General features: G+C 40.4%; 1 protein-coding gene across 1 annotated transcript; it reads left to right on the top strand.

Annotated features, from left to right (window-relative positions):
- The first annotated feature begins 3,771 nt into the window (after nt 1–3,771).
- Nucleotides 3,772–25,447, top strand: LOC104257468 (trifunctional purine biosynthetic protein adenosine-3-like). The gene is made up of 21 exons (XM_009812239.2): nt 3,772–3,940; nt 4,740–4,835; nt 5,494–5,668; nt 7,139–7,250; nt 7,706–7,765; nt 8,593–8,718; nt 9,386–9,473; nt 10,666–10,751; nt 11,223–11,391; nt 13,408–13,639; nt 13,775–13,869; nt 14,593–14,702; nt 16,757–16,955; nt 17,542–17,793; nt 18,086–18,238; nt 19,486–19,692; nt 20,715–20,858; nt 21,183–21,313; nt 23,249–23,390; nt 24,594–24,709; nt 25,184–25,447. Exons 1-21 carry the CDS (start codon nt 3,772–3,774, stop codon nt 25,445–25,447), a joined length of 3,126 nt encoding a protein of 1,041 aa, XP_009810541.2.
- The last annotated feature ends 1,054 nt before the right edge of the window (nt 25,448–26,501 follow it).

Here is a 26,501-nt window from a genome sequence, read left to right as displayed (position 1 = left end):
ATTAGCAGCAGGGTAAGCTGGCATTGGTTGGCCTCGTCTGAAAAGGCTGCGGGAGACCTGCTCCGGCCCACAGCTCCCGGCCTCTGCTGCATTGCTCTAGGGCAGGGAACGCCTGGTGGGTTTTCCTCCGGCCTCTGTGCGTGGCATGAGTGGGCTGTCAGGGAATGGAAACTTCAGCGAAAGAAACCCCAAACCAAGAAACAGTTCTTGCCTTCAGCCTGGAAAAGAGGACACAAGTGCACAAACTAAAAGCCCAGAAGATGGAAGACATAACAATTTGTTTCCTCCCTGAACACCAGCACCTTTTATTAAAAAACAAACAAACAAAACCCCTGTGTTTTTTATTAATGGTACTTGATGGGGTATGGTTGAGCACGCCTGGCGGCATTGACATCTGAAAGGAAGCAACAACCACATAGAGCAATCTGCTTTGTTTTACAGCCTCCAGTATTATGCTCTGACTGCTCATCCTGTTAACGGCTTTGCCGGTATGCTCTCCTGGTGAATAAACACCACTAAAATACATCGTTTCAGAGAGGTTTTCTATTCTATTCATTAGGTAATGGTTTTCTACACTTTTTTTATTTCAAATTCACTTTCTGTAAAAGTCAGATTTTGGTATTGGAAGTTTCCACATACATTGTCTTTCTCTGCTGCATATCCATTTCATCACCTAAGAAAACAATTTGGTCAAACAATTGCAATACAAATTGACCCGCTGGAATGAATGCAAGTTTAGATTATCTTCTTCTGGCCAGTCATGTAGTAGAGAGAGGTTTCAGGGCTGCACGAGTTCTGTTTCTGACTTAAATTGTCACAGCCTCCTGACTATAAGAACAAATTCCAAAAACTGTTGCAAAAGAGAGAGAAAATTTATCCTTGTTTTGTCATATAAGAAATAGGACTCTTTTTTTCCTTGCAGTGGTTTGCTCTTCAGTCACAGGCAGAAAATGTGGAACTGTGACTTTGGAAATCTAAGGAAGTCTACAGGTACTTGGTAAATTATTGTAGCAGGCATGTCTCCTTAAATTGGGAGGTTCAAGTACAGCATCTGTCCAACAGTACACAAGCTATTAATTCCATAGAAGTTTTAAACAAACTTTCTTTAAAAATTGTTTTAGCGGTGTGAAAGGAATAGCTTGTGTTTCTATTAATGTATTTTTTTATTTCTCATTGCCTGATTTTAAAACACACAGATACTGCTCAGTGCTGTGTTGGCATACATTCATTTTATTTTGAGTAAAGAGCGGTAGCATTGCAAGCTTGCCAAATGTTAACCGAACTACTTCAGATACTCTCATGAAAGGATTAGGCTGTTGAAGAGGATGGTGTAGGAACCAGTGGAAAATAAAATACCGCTTATTATATACCTTGTATGTCTGGCACTGTTTGTGTTACATTTCTTTAAAAGGTAAAAAGGGTAGTAATTAAGGGGGGCACAATTCAAGTGTGTGCTAGATATTAGAATAATTTTTATATGTACATCTAAGGATCTGTTCCATTATAAATAATAGGTTTGTGGGAGTTATGTGTGCAGGCTTTAACTGGAGTGTTTTGGTTTAGCTGTAGACCATGAAAGCTATGCTTTATTTTCACAAGTTGTAAAGTTGTTTGAGATTCTTTACTTGTCAGAGGGTATAAAATTGCTCTTAATGTGGGAACTGAGCAGCGATCTCAGCTTTTTGATACCACATTGTAGGTTCTTTTTTTTTTTTTCCTAGGGTTGAATACTATTAACATTGTAGCACTGATTGGTGGGGAGGAGTTCTTTCTGTTGTTAGCTAAGGAAAAATGGAAAGAGGAATATGGTCCATGCTGCTGACGTCTGTGGGGAGGTCTGTTTTGAAGGGTGGACGGCATTAAGGGGATCTTGCTGGGGATCCTCCCATTAGACTGGAGGATAAAAGGGGACAGGGTAGCATGCATGTCTGTCTGCCTCTTTCACTGTCTCACCCTTATCCTGGGCTTTAGGAGATCAGAAACCATTTGGATCTGAAGCAGGAGCTGAAGGAAGAACTCGAATCTGTCTGGAGGACTCCTCAGCCTTTTGTGTGGACAAACAGCAGTATCTGACACGGTAAGGGAAGATGATTCAAGTGAGACATCCCTCTCTGCAGCCTTTCCTCTAGGACCAACTGTTTTACCAGATTTCTTTTCTTCCAGCACGCTTTTGAATTGCTTTGCAAAAAATGTCTTTAGTGTCCTTACTATGATGTGGAATGGAAATGTGCATTTTTTCCACAGGGTAGGAGCCACTGCTTGGTTTCACTCTCCTCCCAGGCAGGAACTTTAATTTATTCTGCCTTAGAAAACTTCAGTGAATTGTGAAATTATATTTAAGGGAAAAAATAATTTTGCTTTTAAAAACACTTTGCTTTTTGTTAATAATGGTTGGACCATAGTGCCTAATGAAGCTTTGTAGAGAGCGTGTTGATGTCTTTGTTAGGGATAGACCAGTTGTAACCCTTTACTTTTAAGTTCACAGCAACTTCCTAGTGAATCCAGAATTATTTGTCAAGCAATGACAAAAGGAAAGACAAACTCTGGCATATTGGATAGTCACACAGTATAAAGACTTAGAAAATTCTTTTGCAAGGAAATCAGTCTGGTGATTGATAGACCACTGAGCATATGCTCTGCCTAGAGCACAATTCCTAAAACTTAAAATTAATCTCTTAGATAATCCACAACGGTCTGTAATCCCCAGGGACAGGCTACTTGAAGTACTTACATTGTACTTGGACAATTTAATAATTATGAAAATATATATAGTTAAATTTTGTTGACATTAGGTTAAGACATCTTAATACTGTCTCAGGAACTCAAAACATGATTATTGATTTATCACAGTTCTATGAACATCTTCAGTGTCACCATTTAGCTTCTGTTTGCCTTTGGAAGCTATGTAATGAACTCAAACCAATGGTTCTGTTTCCTTGGGAAAAAGACTGCTGACATGTTGCTTGCAAAGCTGGTGTTTTATGGTATCTTTAATTTATTATCTATTTCCTGGGTAAGGACTGGTTTATGCCATTAGCATCTTACTTAAAGGTCATGTTCTGGGGTGTTTTTTCTTTCTGACATTTGTCCACGTTCAGCACATACGGAAAAATTACGTTTGCAGATGTGACCTATGTCGAGTATGATAATATTTCTGAAATAAATCAAAACTAATTTGCCTAGAAATATTATTGAGGAACTGTTTTAAATGTCAGTGTGCTAATTAAATTAACAGTTGTTCTTTTATTGAGCATGCTGTTCTGCTGAAGATACCCTCTTAAAAATTGTTGAAGTATAAAATCTGTTCTGAAAACTGTCTTTGCTGTTTATTACTGAGGATGTTTACACGCATAAAAGTTCCTAGATTGACCACAGTGTTCAGTTTGAAATATAATTATCTGGTAAGTTACCTAGAGCATTTGTATGAAACTATCTGTCCTGTCCTGTGTAGTTGTGCAAAGGACTTGATGAGACCTAGTCATGACAAGATTACTTCAGCCTGGATACTTAAGAGAGGAAATCTTGTCTATACTAAAACAAGTGGAAAAAATTCTCAGTGATTTCATTGTTGTCAGTATTTAAACCAAATGTGAACGATGCATCCATCCAGTGACACTATTGGTACAGTCACTTTGTTCAGATGTCTTATAGATACCTTTCTAATATGAACTGGGCTGATATTACTTACTAATTATAAGTGAGAGTTATAATTTATATTTTTTTGCTTATTTTTATGTGGGTTTGTGAAATAAACAGATAATACTATATATGATGACTCTGGGTTTGCACAGGTTAATGGCCGATCGGGTGCTTGTGATTGGCAGTGGAGGGAGAGAGCATGCGCTGGCCTGGAAGTTGGCCCAGTCTCCACATGTAAAACATGTGTTTGTTGCTCCAGGAAATGCAGGAACAGCTGACAATGGAAAAATTTCAAATTCAGGTAAAAAGGGGAAAAAATAGAATATTGTGCCAAATAATCCGTAATATGGATGTTGGAACTGAAACAAAACTGATCACATTTGTGTTGAATCAGTAGGAGATCACAATTACTCTGTTCTTTTACTGATACCACAAATTATTTAAGGCACATATGTATTTTTTCTGTATGTTTTGTTTCTTAATTTTAGAACTGCCTAGTAAAACATCATACTGTATCTATTTTTAGCCTAGCTTCTTAAGATAGGGAGGCTTATATGAGACTGTGTATTTCTACACCTCATCTCTTTCCTCCCACTGTTATGCTTGAATTCACTTACCAATTTCAGCAAAATGTAACAGAGCAATAGAAGGCTCAAAATTATTAACTTCTGGATAGAAACTTCTCTGGTGTCTGCCCAGGCTGCTCAGCTAAATTTAGTTACATCGTGCACTGCCATTGAGTAAATCTTTACTCAGATGTTGAAACTGAGATTTCTTATGAAGTTACAGTTTTATTTTTTAAAGTTTTTATTCTGTTATGATAAGCAACTTTTAAAAGTTTATATTGATTACATATATCAAATAAAATACATTTAATAAGTTAGCAGATGTGTATTAAAAACAGTAGTGCAAACTGGAAATGTTCACTGTTCCTTCTGGACTCTGTTATTATTATATTGTTTGTTTTACTTTGCCATTCATGGGCTGTTTCATTATTTTAATCATAATTCTTAGGGAGATGGAACAATGACATTCTCATCTCCCATCTCTTATATAGGCTTTACAGTGGTAACTTAATTAAATTTCCTTTTCCTTTTCAGCTGTAATAGTAAGCAATCACACTATTGTTACCCAGTTCTGCAAAGATCATAACATTGGACTTGTGTTAGTTGGACAAGAAGCTCTTTTGGCAGCTGGTAAGGCTGAAATAAATTAACTTGACAGTAAAAATCAGCACCTTGAATTCTGCTTTAAAATGACCTCTTTCGGATCTTAGGACACACAGTGACTTAATTAAACTGAAGAGCACGAAAATATGGATTATCTTGTAAATGTAAATTGTAGTCACTTAAAACATTTGGCCTCATAGCTGTATGCCACTTTTTGTATGTTAGAAGTCAGCAGGGGAAATCATACAGGATCAAGAATCAGTGACAGTTACAAGTACTCTTGTGTCTTCTGCTCTGCTTTTCTTTGTATAAAGAATTTTCTTGCAGTAGTCCCAACATTGTTGCTGTATGCAACAGTACCCAGACCATCATGTGCATTTATTGTAATGTGCAGTAAGATCTCCATGTCTTAATTAGTGAACAGAAGTACCACACAGTCCTAACACTAGTCATGGGGTGGTAACTGTGACAGTGCTTAGTAACGTAAAGAACTGAAGACCTCTTAAAACTAAATGATGAAACAGGTCATTGATTATGCAGAACCTTATTTTAAGGATGAATTAGCTGTTTGAGACAAAGAAAAGTGTAACAGACTGCTGGAATGGTTATGTGATTTTCCTTTTGTCAAAATTACTTGATGTTTCCAAAGACATAACTTGGTTCTTTTGCTATTTTTGATAATTAGGGATTGTTGATGACTTGAGAGCAGCAGGAGTTAGGTGTTTCGGACCATCTGCAAAAGCAGCCCAGCTGGCATCCAACACCAGTTTTGCCAAAGCCTTTCTGGATCGACATGGGATCCCAACAGCAAGATGGAAAGCCTTCAGCAATCCCCAGGAAGCTTGTAGATTTATTATCAGGTAAATATTTTGATACTGGAAACTACTCTGTCAAGTTATCTATGCATTTGGCCTTCACCCATGATAGTTACCTAGAACTAGGTAACTTTTCAACTGTTGTTCTTCTCAAATAGCTAATGAATGAATTAGTTTCGTAATTAGAGACAGATGGTGCAGGTAACTTAAACAGGTTGATTTTTCTGTTCACAGATCACAGCTCTTTGATCTTCTTCAGGATGCTAGTTAGCCATTTAAAAGACAAAAAAAAAGTGGCAGAGAAAAGTATTTCAATAAATCTTTCTGTAAGGATAAGAATGATTTCTACACAGACAGATACCAGCAAAATGCAATCTGTGGGGTGATTTGGGAGAGACTGGTCAAATACTCATAACTTAAGGAGGATACTCTTATTTCTTCAAGACTAGACAGCATCTCTCTTACATGGAGGGAGAAATGTAACTGCGTATCTCTGCAATTGCTTTGAGCGGTAACACTTCTGAAGTCATTGGGGATCCTTTGGGAGAGTAACTTACTGCTGTGGCTATTTTGGTCCAGTCTCACAGCAGCTGCTCTGTTCAGCTACCCTGGTCTGTGGCTGTGTGTGGGTTTCATGGACTTCTTCTTTGCTGTCACGTGCTACATGTGGTATAATCTAGTGGAACTTGCAGACTTGCATGTCTGTAAGCATGCATAGGACTTAGGTCAGTACATTGAGATGTGGAGAAAGGGAGCTTTGTGTGAGCCTGCTTTGGCTGCTTGTATAAATATAGTATTGAGATTTATCCTAATATAAATCGCTATGTGGAAAGGAGGAATGAGATGTTGTTTCAGAAAACAGGCTAGCAGTATGTAGAATCAGCTCTTCAAAAGGGACATTTTATTTGACTGTCTCCAAGCCAGAGAGGTGAATGGATAAAGTGAAGTTAAAATATGTTAACGTTACGCTGTTTTGTCCTTTTTTTTTCTTCTAAATTTAATTTGTGTTTAAGAGTAAGTGGGGAAATTCTGGGGATACAGTGTTAATACACATGTTCTAACATATCCTTTATGTGCAAGACCTAACTCAGCCTTAACCTTACAACCCTAAAGAGAACTTCCATAGTAGTTTATAGGATTATGTACTGTAATCTGGTGTTATGAAACTATAAATCATCAGTGAGTTCATCTTTCCAAACCTATGACAGGAATAAAATAGTAACCCAAACTGTGAGGTGTTTAAGTTCAGTGACTTGTCCAAGGATATACATTGAGTTGGTGTCAGAACCAACAAGAGAATTCATGGATTTCTGGTTTGTGGTCATGTGCTGAGGGCTACAAGAGCCCATTGACCTCCATGACAGGATGGGCTAGCAGGGAATGTATTTTTCTGAAGTGTTATTCTTCAACCATTCAGAAAAAAAAGGAAGAATACAGGAGGCATTCAGCTTAAAAATTGTAATTTCACTGGATGCAGTAGGGATGCCTTAATCTCACTTTTGCTTTCATTTAAAGCACAGACTTCCCTGCACGAGTTGTACGGGCAAGGGGCCCTGCTGCTAGAAAAGAAGTGACTATTGCAGCCAGCAAAGAGGAAGCCTGCAGAGCTGTCCAAGAGATTATGCAGGTGAATAAATCTTTAATTAGTGGGAATCCAATTCTTGGTATTCTGTAGCCTGTGTGTTTGTAATTTCGGCCATAGGAAGCAAGTATTTTCAGGAGAAACTTGCCTGTTTGACTAAGGAATTTCTCTCAGTATCATCCTCAAATTCCTTATGTTTGCCCCAGACAGTGGGCAGCGAGCAGGACTGTTGCAGAGTTTGTGACTGAACTCTTGTTCCAGCACTGAGTTCTGCTGCCCTGCCCCTCCAACTTTTTCATGTTTCATTGGCTCAGGTCTGATAAGGTGCATTTCAATGTCTCTTCCTTATTTCCAAATGAGATTCTATTAGCTTTGCTCAACATACTAGAATTCAAGCCAGTACTTTTCATATACATTGTTTTTTCTGTTAAAAGAAAATAAAGAGAGGATTTAGCTAGTAGTTGTCATGTTTGTTAACTGGAAAATTTTTTTTTGTACAGGACAGAATGTTTGGAGAGATGGTTGTTATTGAAGAACTTCTTCAAGGGGTAGAACTTTCTGTATGTGATCAATGGTGTGGTTGTGTGCTTTTATTCTTTGGTGTTATTGCTATGCTGTGCATAAACACAATTTTATTGTTTCAAATAGTTTTATGCACTTACATAAATACGCAAGCTAAGTGATTTGATGTCATACAAATCAATGAATGTTGTCAGCAGAATTTTCTTCTACATTAGCCATAAAATTGCAATTATGGTGATCAGTTTAGGTCGAAAGTGATCTTTTTTTCCTAAGGTGACCTAAAACATGTTTGTATGGCTTTTGTCTTGCTACTTCTTCTTACATCAATAATTTTGTGCTGATATTTAATGTCTGTTTTAGCCCTTTCCTTACCATGGATTACTACCCAGTGGCAGGATAAAATTTAAGCATGCATACTATATGCCGCATGAAAACTGAGAAGGAGTTCTTTGTGCAAAGTTTGTCCTGCACTGAGAATACCTCACACTCTTTCAGGCCCCAGGTCTGCAAACACACACGTTTAACTTGAAACATATGAATAATTCTGTCAAGTCAATGAAGACTATTTATATGCCTTAAGGTAAGCATATGTCCACATGACTGATAGGTCAAGATCTAATTCATCAGGAAGGAATTGTTATGAGGGCCACCACCATTTCTCTTGATTATTTAAAAATGAGAAAGAAAGCTCAATGGATCCTTAAGGTCAGTGGGCTTGCAGCAGAATAAGTGGATCCTATTGGTTTCTATCTTTGAGTCCTAAATTTTCCTGGCAGAACTGAGCCTCAGCCTGTGACCAGCATTGTTAACTTCCTTTAGGACAGGACATCGTTACTGTTTGTGTGTTGTGTGTGTCTCTTAACAGTGTTTGTGCTTCACGGATGGTGTCACTGTTGCCTCAATGCCCCCAGCCCAGGCCCACAAACGGTTATTGGATGGTGACCAGGGTCCAAACACTGGAGGGATGGGAGCCTATTGCCCGGTTCCTCAGGTATAGCAGTCCTCTTCCTCAGCCTGCAATAAGGCTGATCACATCTGTGGTTAATGTATCTCCTTTAGGGCCCAATCTTGTTTCTATCACATAGGCCAGATTTCTTCTCAAATTGATTGACGCTTTGCTTGTGTAAGTGCAATACAGGGCTCAAACTTTAGTAGTCATTCTTTAGGATTTAATGAGCCAGTGTCCTGAGGAATGGTCTCTCTTTTACCTTTTCCATTATTCCTAAACTTGGTGTTTCCCTGCTCCGATTAGGATCATTTGAAATGTCCCTGCAAAATTCCCTGCATGCCTGGAGTCTTTGTGTCTTGAACATAACCTTGGGTTTCTTGTTGTTGATTCTTAAAGCTGACTGCATTGTTCTAAATATACTGCTCAAGTACATTATTGGTGTGTTTTTCTCTAAGTACAGAAACAATCTTACTGTGTACAGCCCAGGTTGCCAGTGTCTCAAACCTCCTTAAAATTGGCCTTTTAAAGAAAGAACCAAACAAAAAATCTTGGGAGACAGAGGATCAGTGTATCTGTCCTTCAGTCAGCAACACCCAAATGGAAAGAGCACTCTGGTTGGGTGTGGGAGAGCAGAAAACATAGCTGAGGCATTTACTTAGCCCAGTCCAGCAAATATCACTGTCTCAATCAGTTTGATGTTGATCGTCAGGTTCCAGAAGTTCTTCTAGAGAAAATCAATGATGCTATCCTTCAACATGTTGTTGATAGTATGAGACAAGAAGGAACAGCTTATGTAGGTAAGTAAGTATTCAACTGAAAAGCAAGGTAAAGTTGTATCAAGATTAGTTTCATTGTTAGGGATTGCTTTTGAATTCCAAATAATATTTGGTTTTTTTTAAAAAAAGTTAATTTTTCATGCAGTATTAAGCCTCACTGGTTTGGCTTTTAGCTCTTCCTTTGGAGAGAAAAAATGTCATCTTTTCTCCATAAAGCATACTGTATTTTTATTAAATATTTTGTATTTAAACAGTTGCAACCAGACTTTCTGTACTTCAAGGTATAATATACTTAAGTACAGTTGTATTGTTCACTCCTATATACAACAATGTAAGTTTTCTTAAGATCTTTGTCTTAAGACTGTTTTGAAAAAGGAAGGTGATGCTCACAGCTGTCACTTAATGCCAATGGCTGCTTTTGGTGCTGAAGACTGTTAAGATTACATACATGTAAAGAGTTGGGTTCCAGTGGGCAATGTAGTCTCTGCTATTTGGTAATATTTTTTACAATGCCCAAATCGCAGTAAGAACATAGTGGGTGTTGAGCATTTCCAGGATGATGCTGGAGGACCTGGTGCTTTGTGGGATTTAAATTTTCACACTCGTTATTCTCTGGGGTTTGGTTTTCTGATTTTACAATGAAAGGCCTACTTTAGATCACCACATGCATATATGTGTCTTGAGTAGAAATCACAGCATGCCAACTTCAGTAAGTTTTTGTTTGTTCTTGCTTGTTAGTAGCAGTAGTGAATTTTCGTTTGTTATTTTTGCCTGAAATACAGATTTATACATCTATATTTATGCATAACAATACTGCACTTAATGGTAAGAAAATTGCAATGTCTGCATAATGAATAGGGTTTTATGGGAACTGTTTTTTTCATCCTGTCATTTCCTTTTGATCTCTGAATGCCTGCAATTAGAGGGCTGTAGCAGAAGGCAGAACTTGACTTTCTGATGCAGAGAGATTGCTTTCCATTCTGTTTGGTCTGCAATGTGATGCCAGGATGTTCCTCAGGTTGTTGCTAGCCACTTTGTTAGTTATTGTGGAATTATTATGACTTGTGCATAAATGCTTGCAGACTCCCTGCTCCTAATTCCTTACAGTTTGCAGAAATGCTTCCCACATTCAAAAACACTGTGTTGCATTTAAAGAAGTTCTTGAAAAATAAACATTTAAATTAATTTACTTGGCTGTGTTCTTTCTGTTCAGGTGTGCTGCAAACAGGTTTAATGCTTACCAAAGATGGTGTGAAAATTTTAAACTTTAAATGTCAGTTTGGTGACCCTCAGTGCCAGGTGAGTGAAAGACACTGGAATCTTAAATGTGCTTAGGGAAATGTACATGATATATTTGGATTTATGTCTTCCTTTCCCTGAGCATGCAGATCTGAATGAGAGTGTTTAGACAATATATGAGGTACCTTAAAATTTTAACTAGTCAGCTTCTGTGAATTGTTAGTTAAAGAATTTAAGTTAAAGAGCTGTTGCTCAGATTTTATTTTGCTGGATAGAAGCAGACTGTGAGGGGCCTAAATTCACGTTCCTTCTACCTAATCTCACATCTCATTGTAAATTTCTGCCTGTTACAAAGAGATGCTGCAAATTAATGCTCACCTATAGTTTTCAAATCTACCGGTATAGGGAAATACAGTATTTTCCATTTGGCAGATACAGATTTTACTCTATTAATTGAATTTTCCCTAAGTTGAATTTCAACAAGTCAGCAAAATAAGAATTAACTTCTATCACTACAAAAATTTTCTGCAGGTAATTCTTCCACTGCTTAAAAACGATTTTTATGAAGTGATTCAAGCAACAATTGATGGCAAACTCTGCAGCTTCATGCCAGCCTGGTCAGAAAATAGTACAGCTGTGTGTGTGGTCATGGCAAGTCGAGGATACCCAGGAGACTATGACAAAGGCATGGAGGTAACAGGTAACTTCAGTAATTTTTTACTATTTAATGTCAGTGTAGTACTTCAGTAGGTTTGCATTTACCTCTTCTCCCAGAGAGCTGTGCAGCTTTCCTCCATCCCACCTCTCACACTCTATCAGAGTCTGTCTGCATCCGTTGCTCCTTGTTCTTGTGGAAGGGATAGCTGTTCAGCAAGATCGTTTAACCAGAATGCATGACTGTCCAAAGTAGCACAGGGGCTAAATGATTAAAATTATATCATTCTATAAAGCTCTGTCTGTAGCTGGTTGCTGAGATCAGAAGGTGATGGGGCACTGAGTGAGGGGTTGCAAGTTTGTGTTCAAAAAACGTGTAGATGTGGCACTGCGGGACATGGTTTAGTGGGCATGGTGGTGTTGGGTTGATGGTTGCACTTGATGATCTTACAGATCTTTTCCAATGATTCTGTGTGATTCTGTGTGATTCTGTGCTCCTGGAACAACTCTGGTGCATCCATGTGGAGTACTTCCACATACTGTACTGGAAACATGAACTACAGTGTTGTCAGCACATGATTGCTTATTGCTACTTTTCCTCCCTTGCTGGGAGGTCACATTAGCTTAGCTAATGCCTGACCAGGTGAGACTTGAGGACCTGTGGCCTTTAAAATAGGAGTAGTGCATGCCTCCACCATCACCTTGGTTCCCCCCTTGTGCCAGCCAACTAGGGTCGTTGCTGTGTAATACTAATAAGGACCTCTTCACAGGGCTTGAAGGGTTTTTGGGAAGGTGGGCATGTGAGTTTTAGATCAATATTAATTTTCTGTGTTAAAATTCTTGTGGATTAATATCTCATTAAGGTTTTTAAAAACATTTTAAAACAGAGGGAACTATTGCAGAACGATTTCCTTCCCCCTCAGCTACTGCCTTGCCAGTCCAACACTATGCCTTGTGTAAAGCAACCCAGACAACTGATCTTGTATCAAGGCCACCTTGAACTTTTTTCGAGTTGTTATTCACACCTTTAGGAGTGAAATGGTATGACCCCCCGTGCTTGTTAATCACAAAAAAAAGACAGAACAATGGAATTCAATCCATTCTTTCGTTATTATACTCCAACCCCTGGAACTGTGTAGGGTTTATTAGTTTTTTTCCTATTTTCCACATAGATTCCCACATTTTAATGGTTTAACAAACATTTTATTCTGGAGTATTCCTTAAAATGTCATGGGAAGGAGTTAGGTTTCCATTACAACAAGGCCAGCTGGGGCTCAGCTTTGACCTTGTCAGGGCAGTGCTGTGGCAATGTAACACACTGTACCTTCAGCAAGTATAAAGCTTCCTTTTACTCAATTATAAAATCTCTCTAGCTGATAGCAAGGGGAAAAATGTGTTTTGTTTTGCTTTTCCAGGTGATGGCAGCAGTTCCTCCTCTTCCCTTATCCTCTCCTCAAAATATGAATCTGACAAAAACCCTGAGCAATTTTGCTTTCCCCTAACAGGAAAATATATGGAAACAAATTAAAAGAACAAAATATGTAATTTGTTTTAGCTATTGGACAGCCACCTGCAAGTCTTTCTAGAGCATTGATTCCAGGCGTGGTAGGGAATTGTGTGGAGCGGGCACAGCAGAATAGCTAGGGCAGTACTGAGGTGACATTAGCATTAATGGTTTAACAACAGGGAGAGGGGAGAATCCAGGTAGTAAACTGCTATGAATTGTGATTTCATACAGGAAAGCGCTGCACAAATTATTCACAATTACAATATACAGCACGGTTTTGCCCTGGCACAGGGTAGTTGTATGTCCTGTTGTGACTCCTGGATCCCTTATTTCTGTTCCTGTGTGATCTGTGACCTTACTGGACTTCTCAGAAGGCAGGCTTAGGGCCAGTGGAGTGGGATACCCTTTACTAGTAATGCTGTTTCTCAGAAGAAAGGTAAGGTGGGAAGCTTTCTTGTTGTTCTGCCTTTACTGAAGAAAGGACTTCAATCTTCGCTGCTTTGCCAACTTAGCATGTGATTTAAAATACTCAGAGAGTTCCTTTTGCTTTTGTAGGGCTGCTTCAAGCCAAAGAGTTAGGGCTGCAGGTGTTCCATGCTGGCACAACGCTGAAGGACGGCAGAGTGGTGACAAGTGGTGGCAGAGTCCTCTCCATTACTGCTGTTAAGGAGGACCTGATGAAAGCACTGGGAGAAGCCAACAGGGGTGTTGCAGCCATACGTTTCAAGGGTGCCATTTACAGGAAGGACATTGGTCATCGGGGTATACAGCTTCTCAAACAGTCTCTGTATGTAAGCAAAGGCACTAGCAGAAATAGATGCTAGTCCAAAGTTTTATATCTGTTGTTCCCATTCGTGTGATGAATGATAGTCTATGCAGGAAACATCGCTACTGCTGCCAGCATGTCCTTTACTTTCTGCAGGGGTCTAATATACAAAGAGAGACATGTGGAAGCTGTAACCAGTGATGTTTTGTTTCATCAGCCAGAAACATCAATTGTAAGTGGTACCAGATCAGGTAAGACTGAGAAGAATCTTTGAATTTCCTCAGTATATTGAATGCAACAGAACTTTTTTTTCCCCAGGAGGTGAGCAATGCATTCTTGCCATTGAAATTGAGCTTGAGAAACTGGGCCGGGGTCACCAAGAAGAAAGAACACTCTTATTTCTTTCTCATCACTCCTCTTTTACTTAATTAAAAAATAGTTGGCTTAACATGGAGATGATTGCACTTTTTCAAGGTTAGTCTAGTGAATAACTCCTGGATTAAAGGAATGGGTTTGTACATCACTGGACAGAAGTGATCCTACCAGCTGTATATATGAGTACAACATCCGAATGGTTATTAGGGCTAACAATCACTGAACTTATTATTTGCTCTTCAGACTATATCCTTTACTCTTAGCAGTCATCTACTGAGGGAAATTTCTTTTTAATTTTTTTTCCCTTAGAAAAACCAGCTACATTTAAAAAAAGGCGCGCTCTTAACAGTTTGGTAAAATGTTTAACCTTTGCTATACATGATCCATAGGTCACAAGTGCAGAATAGTAAAAATCTATTTGCAACACCATAAAATATGTGATTTTGAGGTCCATGCTTCATAAAGCTGTGGATGTTTCTGTCAGTGGACACAGTGCTGTCTTTTCCAAGAAATCATACTTCGCAGTACTTGCCTTGGTGAGTGTTTTGGGTCTTTTTATTTCCCTTAAAAATGATCCTTGACATATTTATACTTGGCAGGCAGTCATTCAGAAGTAGGAGGCTTTGCTGGTTTCTTTGACTTGAAAGCATCTGGATATGATGATCCTATCTTGGTATCTCAAACTAAAGGCCTTGGACCTAAACTGCAGGTAACTTGCAACTTGACTGTAGCAAAGCGCATGTTATCTCCCAAGACTATTTTAAATGCCACAGCCAATTGCACCATCTGCACCCTTCTGCATATTATAAATACATCTCAAGGCCACTGCAGTGGTCATCTGAAGTTTGTAGATGATCTTTTGAGCAGGGCCTGTGCATATGTCATTGAGAATGTGGAAGTTCTGGATATTTTGTGATGAAATGATAATAGCTGGACATTTAGCTGGACACTTGAGGAACTAAGAGCCAGAATTTCTACTATAAAACAGAGGATCCATTGGCTTTGAGAAAGATCAGTTCAGAGAGGAATTGGTGCGGTGAAGTGCTGAAATGATAATTGTCAGACTTAGCTTGGTAAATTGTATGCAGAGAGGTAGCATGATTACTGCTGTTAGGGCACTGGGGATAAGAAGGGTGGAGGAGATAAACATTACAGAGAAAGAGAAGCCAATAGATAAAGAATGCTAATTACACAAGAGCACATAGGATAAGCTGAGCTAGGAATATGTTTATGTATTAAATCAGAAGAAGGCTTTCAGCCATTAGAGGAGTGGAGGTCTGAAGCTGCCTTTCACTGATCAAGCACAGCAACTTCACTTGTTTCAAGTCGGTGTTTATACCTTTAGTAATGAGATGATATGATGTGGCTTCCTGCAACAGGAGGAGACTGAACATAATAATCCAGAAGGTCTTTTGCAGTCTTACATCCTTGGACACCTCTGAGCATGAAAAAGTGATTGGTGCTGGCTCTTGTGAGTCTGTGTTCCGACTGCTTGGCAGAGAGACATTCCCAACTGTGTTTACACAGACTGTTCCCAAGACTCTTCCTTGGCCAAAAAAAGTTGGCCAATGCCTATATGAATTGTTACTAGATCAGTGGGAGGGAGATGTTATAATGCAAGAAAGGACATGGAATCACTGGTTTCCATAGCACTTCTAAATCCACCAGCAGGTGAAAGAAATCAGGCTTGTAATCCAAACTCAGACTTTGTTTAGGTCCTGATCTATTACCATTTTGAAGCCAGTGATAGTATTTATCTGCATTTTTCCCTTGCCCATCTTTCTGTACTGAGCTTCTCTGCACTGCTGTAACTACACTGATAGAGCTGTCTCAGTAAAAGGTAGTTACCTTGAAAATGTATCTATACATATGCAATTTTTGCCCTATTTCATACCCTGAAGTGGTAATTGACAGAGATGAATTGCCCTGCGTGAGCTAGTGCGGTGCATCTACACCAGCAGTTGGCACAAAGAGGTCCGCTCTGGTGTATTCCTGACAGTGTAGAAACCTCTGCTTGTAATAAAGTAGTGTAAACGCCGCCACTTTATAGAAGCCATGACGTCTGAATCAGGTTTCATTACTTGTAGGATGCAAACACCTTGATAACGTTTTTTAAAACCAAATAGCATCCTTCCTGAGGGAAATATTATTGCTTTGCGAAAGACCTTTCTGTCAAGGAAGCCTCCACACCAGACCCACGTTATTGCCTGTGACATGAGATAGCTGAGATCAAAAGATGCCTTGGGGAGGGTGGGAGTGAAGAATCTCATTCCCTGTGGACTTGGAGAAAAAGAAGAAAACTACTTAATAAATTGTTTCAGTTTTACTGTGTAGCCCAGTGAAATTAGTAGGCATAAGTAAAGCAGAGCACACAGTGATGTTTGAGCAACCTGATCTTATTTTTGCAAATTGCTAGGATGTTCTGTAGGTTGAATATCCAGGGAATTTGTGATTGCTTTTAGACACCTCTTATTCTGGATTTGACATAATATTCCAAAAAGCAAACAAACAACCCAAAATGACAATTTCTGGGTAGCTGGAGCTAGAATTTGAATTACTGTTTCAAAAAACAAAATAGATTTTTCTTTTCTCTGCAAGAAAATTAGCTGTTTTCTCTTGATTTAAACTAAGTGGTTATCTTCTGCATATATGTTCTATTGTGATTCTTTTCAGGGAAAAGAAGACTTCTGCTTATTTGACTGATTAATATCTGAGTTTTGCTTATTTCTTGTCACCACTGCTGGTTCCCACCATGTTTTGCAGATTGCACAAGTATGTAAGAGACATGACACCATAGGTCAGGACCTGGTTGCCATGTGTGTCAATGCCATCCTAGCTCAAGGAGCAGAGCCTCTCTTCTTCCTCAATTATTTTGCCTGTGGCAAACTCAATGTTGAAGTGACTGAAACAATCAAAGAAGGAATAGCTGAAGCTTGCAGAAATGCAGGATGCGCCTTCCTGGGTATGAACACTCCTCTCCTTTGAGATTTGAAGGTTCTGGAGTTGAAACAATTACTAGTGAAATAGACTTTGTAGGCAGAGGCAGTATGTGGCATTAGAACAGCTGGCTTCTGTTTGGTGGAAAAAACAGTCAAGCATTTGAGCTTAAACTCTTCCTTATCTCTAAAATGGGTCAGCACAGAGGGATGATTTTTACTATTCATGCATTTGGATCCTGATTCTTGCTTATTTATCCTTCTACAAAGGAGAGCAAAACTGGATGCTTCACATTCTTGAAGTGTTAATATGTTTTCATTCCCTCTCTGATATTCAGTCATAGCAGGGAGGTGCCAAATAAGTAGCATGAAATGGAGGAAAAAAAAAAGTTTCTTCTTTCATTAACTTTCATGAAGCCTTGTTTTGTTGAAGTCTTGAGGTGAGGTAAGAAACCAAGAAGGATTTTTAAAATACATCTGAATGTGCTGCTTAGGCTTCATGTCTCTGCAGGTATCCTGGATACGTTGCTTATTTTAGGAGATGCTATGGATTTAAAGTTAACGATAAAAAATGTTTACAGCTAGTTCTGACTGCTTTCTCTCCCCACTTAGGCAGGGAGATGTCTGAGGTGACTGGCATGTATTCCTCTGGAGAGTACGACCTGGCTGGCTTTGTGGTTGGGGCAGTGGAGCGAGGGCAGATGCTTCTGGGGCTGCAGAGAGCTGATGAGGAGGATGTGTTTATTGGACTTGCCTCTTCCGGGATTCACGGTCGTGGCTTTAGCATCATAAGGAAGATTCTCCTAATGTCCTCCTTACACTACTCCTCACCAGCACCTGGCAGTTGTGGTGACAAGACTCTAGGTAGAGTATCTTTCTTTTCAAAAGCAAACCTGAAAATGAATTGTGTTCAGATATTTTCATAACTAGTTGTTTCCAAAGGTTGTTTACTTCAGAATGGGTTAGGGTTAATTAGTCTTTGGGGTAGGTATGTGGGCTTGCGTCCACAGTTTTGGAAGAGTGGGCTAGCGCTTTTTGCTAATTCCCAAGGTTGTCTGCCACAAAGAGCAGAAGCGAACCTGTTCAGAAAAGTGTTCCCACTAAACACCTAATGACCTTTTAAACAAAATGATTGAATTGACACTTTTGTTTGCAGGAGATATATTGTTGACCCCTGCAAAAATGTACAGTCCATCTTTGCTGCCTGTCCTTCGCTCAGGGCATGTAAAGGCTTTTGCTTTCATTGCTGAGGAGGGGCTGCTGGAAGGCATCTCCAGAATCCTGCCAGAACATGTCAGCGCTGTCCTAGGTAAATATCAAAGATGACTGTTTCTGTTTGACAAAATTTATATACACCATGGACTTGACTTTTCAGCTTCAGTTATGACCCAAACTCAATGCTTTTCCAAAGATCCTACCAAAACCATTCCTATTTCAAGTAAGCATCAGCTGATGAGCACCACTCTTTCATTAGAGAAGGGAAATTTAAGGAGAGTTTGAAGGCAGCTCATCTCTAGGAGAAAAGGGAGTTTAGAAGATTGTGCGTTCTGCAAGACACCTCTCCATACTAAACATTTTGACAAAACAGTGAAGCTTGTTGAGAGAACTAATTTGCATTATTTGCTCCATAGTATGTGTACGCACACACATTTAATGCAATTTTATAGTAGGTGGTAACTTCCTCGTAACAGATTAGCATCTGACATCTGTAAGTAAGGTAGAACTTTTTCTGTGTAAGCCAAAATTGGGCAAAGTATTCATAAGGTCAAAATATTAAAGAAAACCGTATTCATGTGAGCCCAAAAATATTGTGGGGCTGGGGAGGGGGGGAGGAAGATGTCTGTATGTCTGTCTGTATTTCTCTAGAATTAAATTAGAAAGGAAAGAAAGAAACCCAGCTTACTAATGTGGTGCCCAACTTGCTTGCCAGTGCCTGGAACCACAGACAAGATAACAAGCCCAAGGGATTGTTAGTTTTCTAATGTGAAGTCAAGATGGCAAGTCTGCACCATCAAGCTTTCCAGAGACAGTCTAAGGCTATGCCTGCATGAGTAGGGTCACTGTGAAAGCCTATCCATACTTCCCATCAATGTGTAGACCACTCAGCCTTGTTCCAGTCTGTCCATCATCCTACCTAGGTAGACACTCTTATACTAATTACTGATTCTTTGAAACAGAAAACCAGGATCTGCTTAAGTAGTCCAAAAAAGCCAGAAGATTATTTGTCCCATGGCTCCTTTATCTCTTACGGAAGAGATGTAAGTCATCTGTAGCTTCCTCCTTCTGGCTGATGAGGGATGAATACATTTTAATTCACCATCATTTCCTACATGTTCTCATTAGAAAGCCTGGAGAAGACTTGGCTCACACAAATTATGACTAGCAGCACCTATAAACTTGACTGGAAATTGGGTCAGTCTCCTCCTTGGACAATAGTCTTAAAAAAGCAAGAATTAGTCTCTATCAGCTCTTGTAATATACCACTGTCATTATATATAATAAAAGATGGGTAGCAAACATTTGTGCTGACCATATACAAATTTCAATCGTTTTCAGATGCTCTCAGTTGGAAGATTCCCGAAATCTTTTTCTGGCTTTACAAAGAGGGAAACCTCTCTGAGGAGGAGATGGCTCAGACATTTAATTGTGGGATTGGTGCAGTGTTGGTTGTGCAGAAGGACCTGGCTCAGCATGTTCTCAAGGACCTACAGAGACATGAGGAAGCTTGGCTGATTGGGAAGGTTGTTGCCCCTTGTCACACAGGTTAGCAGGTGTCCTAATGGGAAATGAAGACACTCACAAAAATTAAACAGAGTATGGTTTGATTCGAAGTGTAACAGACTCATCTGTCTCACTTTAGAAGGGTTTCCACTTTACGATACACTATTTAATTTTTAAGTTGATACCGAGTAAGTTGTTTTAGAGTGTGATTCTGTGAAGCATTGAGCATCTCCTGGGAGGTACCAGTTATCCTCAGTACTATAGGCACTGAGGAGACTCCTTATTGCAAAGTTTGTGTAGTTCATATCTTTTTTTCTGTTATTTCACTAGGCTGGAGGCTACTTGACACCTTCACATCTAGATTTCATTATTAAATACAGTGACAAGTGAATGACCTGTTTTCAGAGTGACAGTACTTGAATAGTGTCTTACCTAGGTACCTGCTTGACACTTGAGTAAATCCCTCTGCTGTCTGTAAGGACTCAAACATTATTTAGTTGATTATATTTTACTACAGTCATGGTAATCAACCCACCTCCTTTCCAACCCCTTCCCAACTCACATGGATCCTGTGTAAAGACTGAGGATAGGCCTCAGCTGTGTACAGTCATATGTGATGGTAGGTGTTCATTCTGCTATGTCCATCACTTGACGTACAGCAAGACATGAGCCAAAATCCCTCTGGAAACCAAACAGCTTGGGGAGCAGTTTGGGCAGCCAAAACGCAACCTCAGTTCTGTCAATGTCATTTTTAGTGTAATTTTGCAACATGAGGGAAAGAGGAAGACAGGTATAAAAGATGGTGATAATCCTTGAAAAGACCATGTCATACCTAGGCCTTTGTAAACAAGACTGTGAGTGAGTAACAGAAGAGATGAGTGCAACTAGTGTGAGTTGTTTTGTTCAAGTAGTACATGTTTTTATAGTTCAGTTAGTGCTAGCATAAATTCAGTGCTGATAGGTTTTCTCTTAATTGAAACTTAGGATTGATGAACTATACAAACTAAATTTAGATGGAAAAGTAAAATCTAAGTTATTTTAACATTTTCCTCACATATTTGGAGGAGGTTCTCACATCAAAGTCAAGAATCTTCTAGAAGCTCTGCAGCTGAGCAGCCCCCAGCATCTGCTGAATAACACTGTTGTTGAGAGTCAACACCAACCCAGAAAGAACAAAGTTAAAGTGGCTGTTCTCATCTCTGGAACAGGTGAGCTTTCATTTATCATCACACAGAGAAATGCCCTCACAAAGGATAGGCTGAATTCAGCGCTGATACAAGTGCATCCATCTTGCCTTTTTTTTGAGTGGAGTCTATGGAGCCTTCTAAAACCAAAGTTGCATTTTAACTAGAAGTCAAGGTGTGTTGTACGCTTAACAAATGAGCTTTATTAGTGCACAAATTCCTTAGTCCTCTTCTGTTTATGCAGTTGTTGAAAACAAGATTTTTGTTAGATAAATGGGACTGAGAGCCAATTCTCAGTGACATAGATGATCATCTATTTCATGAATGTTTGCTCTTTCTTCATTTGAGGCACAAACCTTGCTGCGCTCACCAATTATGCAAAAGAGCCAGGCAGTTGTGCTCAAGTTGTCCTTGTCATCTCCAACAAGTCTGGTGTGGAAGAACTACGAAATGCAGCCCGGGCTGGAATTCCCACCAGGGTGAGACACCCGTTTCCTTTCCTTTTTATCACCAACTCACAGCTACTGAATCTGTAGGTCTTTATGAAATGTCTGGTAAGCATTCATGTTTCACTTTTCTTTAAAACTTTTATGTGGTTAAATGGCTGTAGCACAAAGCTGTCAAAGTTATCAATAGAGGCAGAGCTGAAATCTGTATAGACAGTGCTCACTGAAGGCTGCGAGTATCTTTCCCAGCTCTTCAGTGAGTGCTACAGTTCAGAGTTAGGAAGGGATTTCAAATTGCAAGTGCTTTGATGATTTGAGTCTGAGACTGTAGCCCATGCAACTTCAAGCTTTAACTGAAATCAGTAGGACTTCAGGCTCTGTGAAACACATAGAATTATAGAATCATTTAGATTGGAAAAGACCCTTAAGATTATCGAGTCCAACTGTAAACCTAACAATCCAAGTCCACCACTAAACCATGTTCCTAAGTAAGTGCCACATCTACACGTCTTTTAAATACCTCCAGGGATGGTGACTCAACCACTTCCCTGGGCAGCCTGTTCCAATGCTTGACAACCCTTTCGGTGAAAAAATATTTCCTAATACCCAATCTAAACCTCCACTGGTGCAATTTGAGGCGGTTTCCTCTTGTCCTGTCACTTGTCACTCGGGAGAAGAGACCAGCACCCACCTCTCTACAACCTCCTTTCAGGTAGCTGTAGAGAGCGATAAGGTCTCCCCTGAGCCTCCTTTTCTCCAGGTTAAACAACCCCAGTTCCCTCAGTGGCTCCTCATAAGACTTGTTCTCTAGACCCTTCACCAGCTTTGTTGCTCTTCTTTGGACATGCTCCAGCACTAACAGAAGCATGTTGTCTCCTTGGCTCATCCCTTTTTAGAAAGACCTTTGTCTCATGTTGTGCTTAGTCACTTTCAGTGGCACCATACAAGTCTCTTCTACCTGTGGTCAGTAGAGTAGCACTGTGTTAGGGAAACTTTCATTGGTTTGTTTCATAAAACAAAAAAAATATAGAAAGAGAGTAACATCATGTCATCATATTTGTCAAAGTATGGAACACGGCTTTTGAAAACATTCAACAACTTGGGATTTCAAATGCAGCCCACCAGGAACTCTTCCTTCTAACATTTAATGATTTTTGAGCAGTTGTCATATTTGTACAGCTACACACAGATGGGAAAAAATACTGTTAGAGGGTCTCCATGCATTAAAAAGTTTTCAGCAAGCTTCCTTAACAGCTGAGTTGGATTCATGTTACTTTTTTTCTGGCAGTATAAAGACTCATCTCTGGGAAAAAAAGTTATGTCAAAATTAATTCACATTCTCATAGGCAACAGCATGACAGCTTTGTTAGCCCCTTATTTGAATGTCTTCATGAACAGAGTCAGGAACTGACACTTACCTTGGGAGCTGGGGCTCAGAGGTGGAGCAGAAACAGTACTAGACTTGACTCCTCCCCTTACACAGAATGTCTGGCCAGTTTGTTCTCTTTTTAGAAAAGTTTATGATTTTCAGTAAGTGACTACAGACTAACTGGTGGTGATGTTATTGGTGAGTCATTACTATTTTTACGTTAGTCTTTGGCTAGACATTCTAGAGTAAGAGATCAGTATCTTCTGACATGTGCCCCCTTATTTCCCTCTACACCACATTGCCCACGTTTCTCTTTTCACAGTTGGCTTCTCTTTGCGCTGATTTTCTACGTGTCCTAGAAAGCATACTGTTTGAAACAGCCAGTGTTAGCTAGCAAGTGATTGGGGTGTTCCCAGGAATGTTTGTATGAATGTGAAAAAACAGTAATGTCCTGAATAATGTACAAACTTACAACTTTTTAAGTCCTCGAGTGTCCTGGAATTAATCTGTTTTGCTTTCTCTTTGTTGCCCAGAGAGCTGCTCTCATTCACACAAAGTTATTTCCTTGATACGGCTTTTGATGTGTTTTAATATTTTAGGTGATTGATCATAAGTTATATGGGAGTCGCTCTGAATTTGACAGCACGATTGACCGAGTTCTTGAAGAATTCGCTGTTGAATTAATATGTCTTTCAGGATTTATGAGAATTTTGTCCAGTCCTTTTCTCAGAAAATGGAAAGGTGAGAAATTGTAACTGAAAAAGAGAAATTAAAATATGGATGCTTGGTCTCACCAGAATTGCACAGTCCTAGTTCTTCATCTTTTGGTTATATCTCTCACAGCCTTGCTGACACAGAGGTTTGCATGTAAATCACTGGGGCTGCCCCATGCCTTCATTCGTTCCAGCCAGTGGGACTGCGCTGGGATTCTGACTGTGCATTGGCAGAGAAATGCCTTGTGTTGGCATAATCAGTAACAGAGGGGCAAAATCAGTCATGGAGTTGGTCTGTCTTCCTTCCTTCTGGGAAGAAGAAATGCCTGCAGAGCAGGCAGCAGTTTGCTTTTGTCTGCAGTAGGGGACAGGTAACGTAACTGTGTCATTTGTCAAGGAGCTGTGCTGGGGAGTTGTGCTGAACTTACTCCTTGCAGCTGTTACTCAGAAAAAAATGGGAGGGAGACTGATTTCTCAATGCCTCTCCCTCCTGTGCTGCCCCGAGGGCTGCACAGCATAGCAGTACTCTGTACTGCATGCTGGAAATACAGCCGTTGCAGACCCCTGAATGAGTGTGGCTCTGCTGTGGGGCAGAGCTTTCTTTAGACACGCTCCAGGCCAGCGGAGGGGGGAAGGTGCACTCCTCTTTCCTCTTGGCTCTGGGCGCCACGTGCCAGCTCCTGGGGCCCAGCTCAGAAGTTACTCGCTATGTGGATTGCACTGGCACAGGCTCCTTTGGGAATGATGTTTCCTGTGAAAATCACTTCCATCTGTGCAGTGGCTCTGCATCAGGCTGCAGTGTGAAGTCCACTTCCAAGCCCCTCGTCTGCAGCACGAGGACTGGTCACCTGGGAGGGGAGAGACTTAGGACTCACTCTGTCCATCCACAGACACAAAAGCAAATGAGGTCCTTGGCCTTAACTGAAACATGCTTGCCTGGCTACTGCCAAAGCCTGCACACCATCACCTGTGTTCCTGGAAGAGCAGTATTTCCTCAGATGAGATCACATTTCCCTAGAGGTCGTAACACCATGTATATGTTTTGCTTTTTAACTTGAATCTCAACATGCCCTGTTACGTTCTGACTGCAGTTGACACCATTTAAACTCCTGAGTGGTGCTCAATGCTGTTCTTTTGAACTGATGATCACATCTCACTTTTATTTTTAAAGGAAATTCAGTTCCAATTGATTTTTTTTTTTCTTTTTTTCTCCTCCTACGCTGATGCCCAGGGAAAATTTTGAATGCTTCCCCATCACTTTTCCCACCAATCAAGGTTGGAAATGCCCATCAGCAAGCCCTGCAAAGTGGCTTCAAAGTCACAGGCTGCACCGTGCATTTTGTCCTGGTAAGTGTCCTCTTTCCTAACACTGAGTAAGTTATGAAAAGGAATTTGCTGTATTCTTTTCTTTCTGAAGGCAGAAACAGGAAGACCTAACAGGAGTGTGTGGAAATCTTGGGATTGCTACCAGTAAAAACAGGAAGATGTGGGGGTTACATGGCATTTGTGGTTTCTTGAGGTCCTGCCTTCTTCCTTCATATTATGGGGAGGGGGGATGTTTCAGTTTCTCCTACTCTCAGCAAACTGCCCTCTGAATCTTCTAGCCCATGTCTCTCTTCCCACTGTACCCCCTAATGTAATGTAGGTAGCCCTAATGGAGGTCATAAGCCTCTCCAGATGTACTTCCAGCCTCCTGCACACAACTACATGTGCTCACTGAGATACCTCATGAGACTTTCTCTGCCCTGTCTGCATTGTCCATAACCTTCCTGAGACTGTTTACCAGCCTCTTCTAAAAGACTGCCAATATCCCCATTTTAGGAGGAGTCTAGTCCGAAAGCAGTCATCCACCAGGAGCCGGTATCTGTGAAGGCAGACGACACGGACGAGACACTGTCAGAAAGGGTTAAAGAAGCTGAGTGCCGGGCTTTTCCCATAGCCCTGCAGCTGGTGGCCAGTGGAGCAGTGCAGTTAGGAGCTGATGGTAAAACCTACTGGAAACAAGAAAGCCAAAGTCTCTGTCTTCACGAGATGTGCACGTCCTCTCTCGTGGCTCTGGAGCCTCAGGAAAACGATGTGGTGTAGCCAGGTTAATGAGTGGCTTGCTCTGCGCTCATCTTTCCCTCTTCCCTCCTCCTCCCTGTCCTCGTTGTGCTTCTCTCTGACTGCTGGCATATCAGTGTCGCAGGTTTCCATTCTGAGCCATGATCCTTTTCCCTTAGCTTACAGCTTTAGTTACACTCCTTTTGCAAAATTGGCGGTGGAAGCCAAGCTATCATTTCAGATTTTAAATGTCTTTGTTCTGTTTTTTCATCTGTAAAGGAGATGATACTGTGTTACAAATCAAAGAGGGGGCTTAAGCTGTAAAAATGGTCTAGTGCCCCAGAGGGAAATTAATTCTTCTGAGGGACCTATTTTTGTTGGCTGTGTCACATGGCAGAGCACCAAGAGCTTCACAAAATAACCACAAACAGGAACGGTCTTTTCCAACCTTAATGATTCTGTGATTTTTGTGAACCATGCTGCTGCAAGAGGGTGACCAGCTCCTGTCGGATGGAAGAGGCCAGACTTGTCGAGGCAGATCAGAAGTGAGGCCCAGTCTGGCATGGTGTGGATTTGGGGGTAAACAAGCATTAGGGATGAATGCATAGTTCTGTGGGAGGAGGTGGGAGCCTACAAGCGTCTCATCCTTGTGAGTCCCACCACCGTGGAAGCGCCTCAGAGTACAGAGGAGAGGAGGGCATGTAAACATGCGCACCAGGGTGGGAGCCAGAGTCTAGTGAGCTGCCAAGATCAAAAGGTCAGAAAGGCAGGGAGCTTTTAGAAGGCAAAACAAATGAAACAAACTCGCCTTCACAGATTATTTGTCAATATGATGTAATAGTGCATACTGAACATGAATCTAGACACTTTCCTCTACTCCTTGAAAGGGAGTGGTGCACAGTCAGTCCCAGAATTTCATATTAAAACATTTGGATCTTGAGGGATAAAAATTTGATTAGAGGGACTAGAAACACCAGATTTCAGGCATTTTTCTTCCTTCATCCTTGAAATCAGCGGAAGAAGACATCCTCAGCTTAACTTGCAGTAGCCGGAAAATCTGTTTTCTTTGTTGACTGAATGATTGGCTTGGTCCAAA

Source organism: Gavia stellata, chromosome 1, assembly GCF_030936135.1.
Source record: "Gavia stellata isolate bGavSte3 chromosome 1, bGavSte3.hap2, whole genome shotgun sequence".
Lineage (NCBI taxonomy): Eukaryota > Metazoa > Chordata > Aves > Gaviiformes > Gaviidae > Gavia > Gavia stellata.
This window is presented reverse-complemented; position numbering and strand designations above follow the sequence as displayed.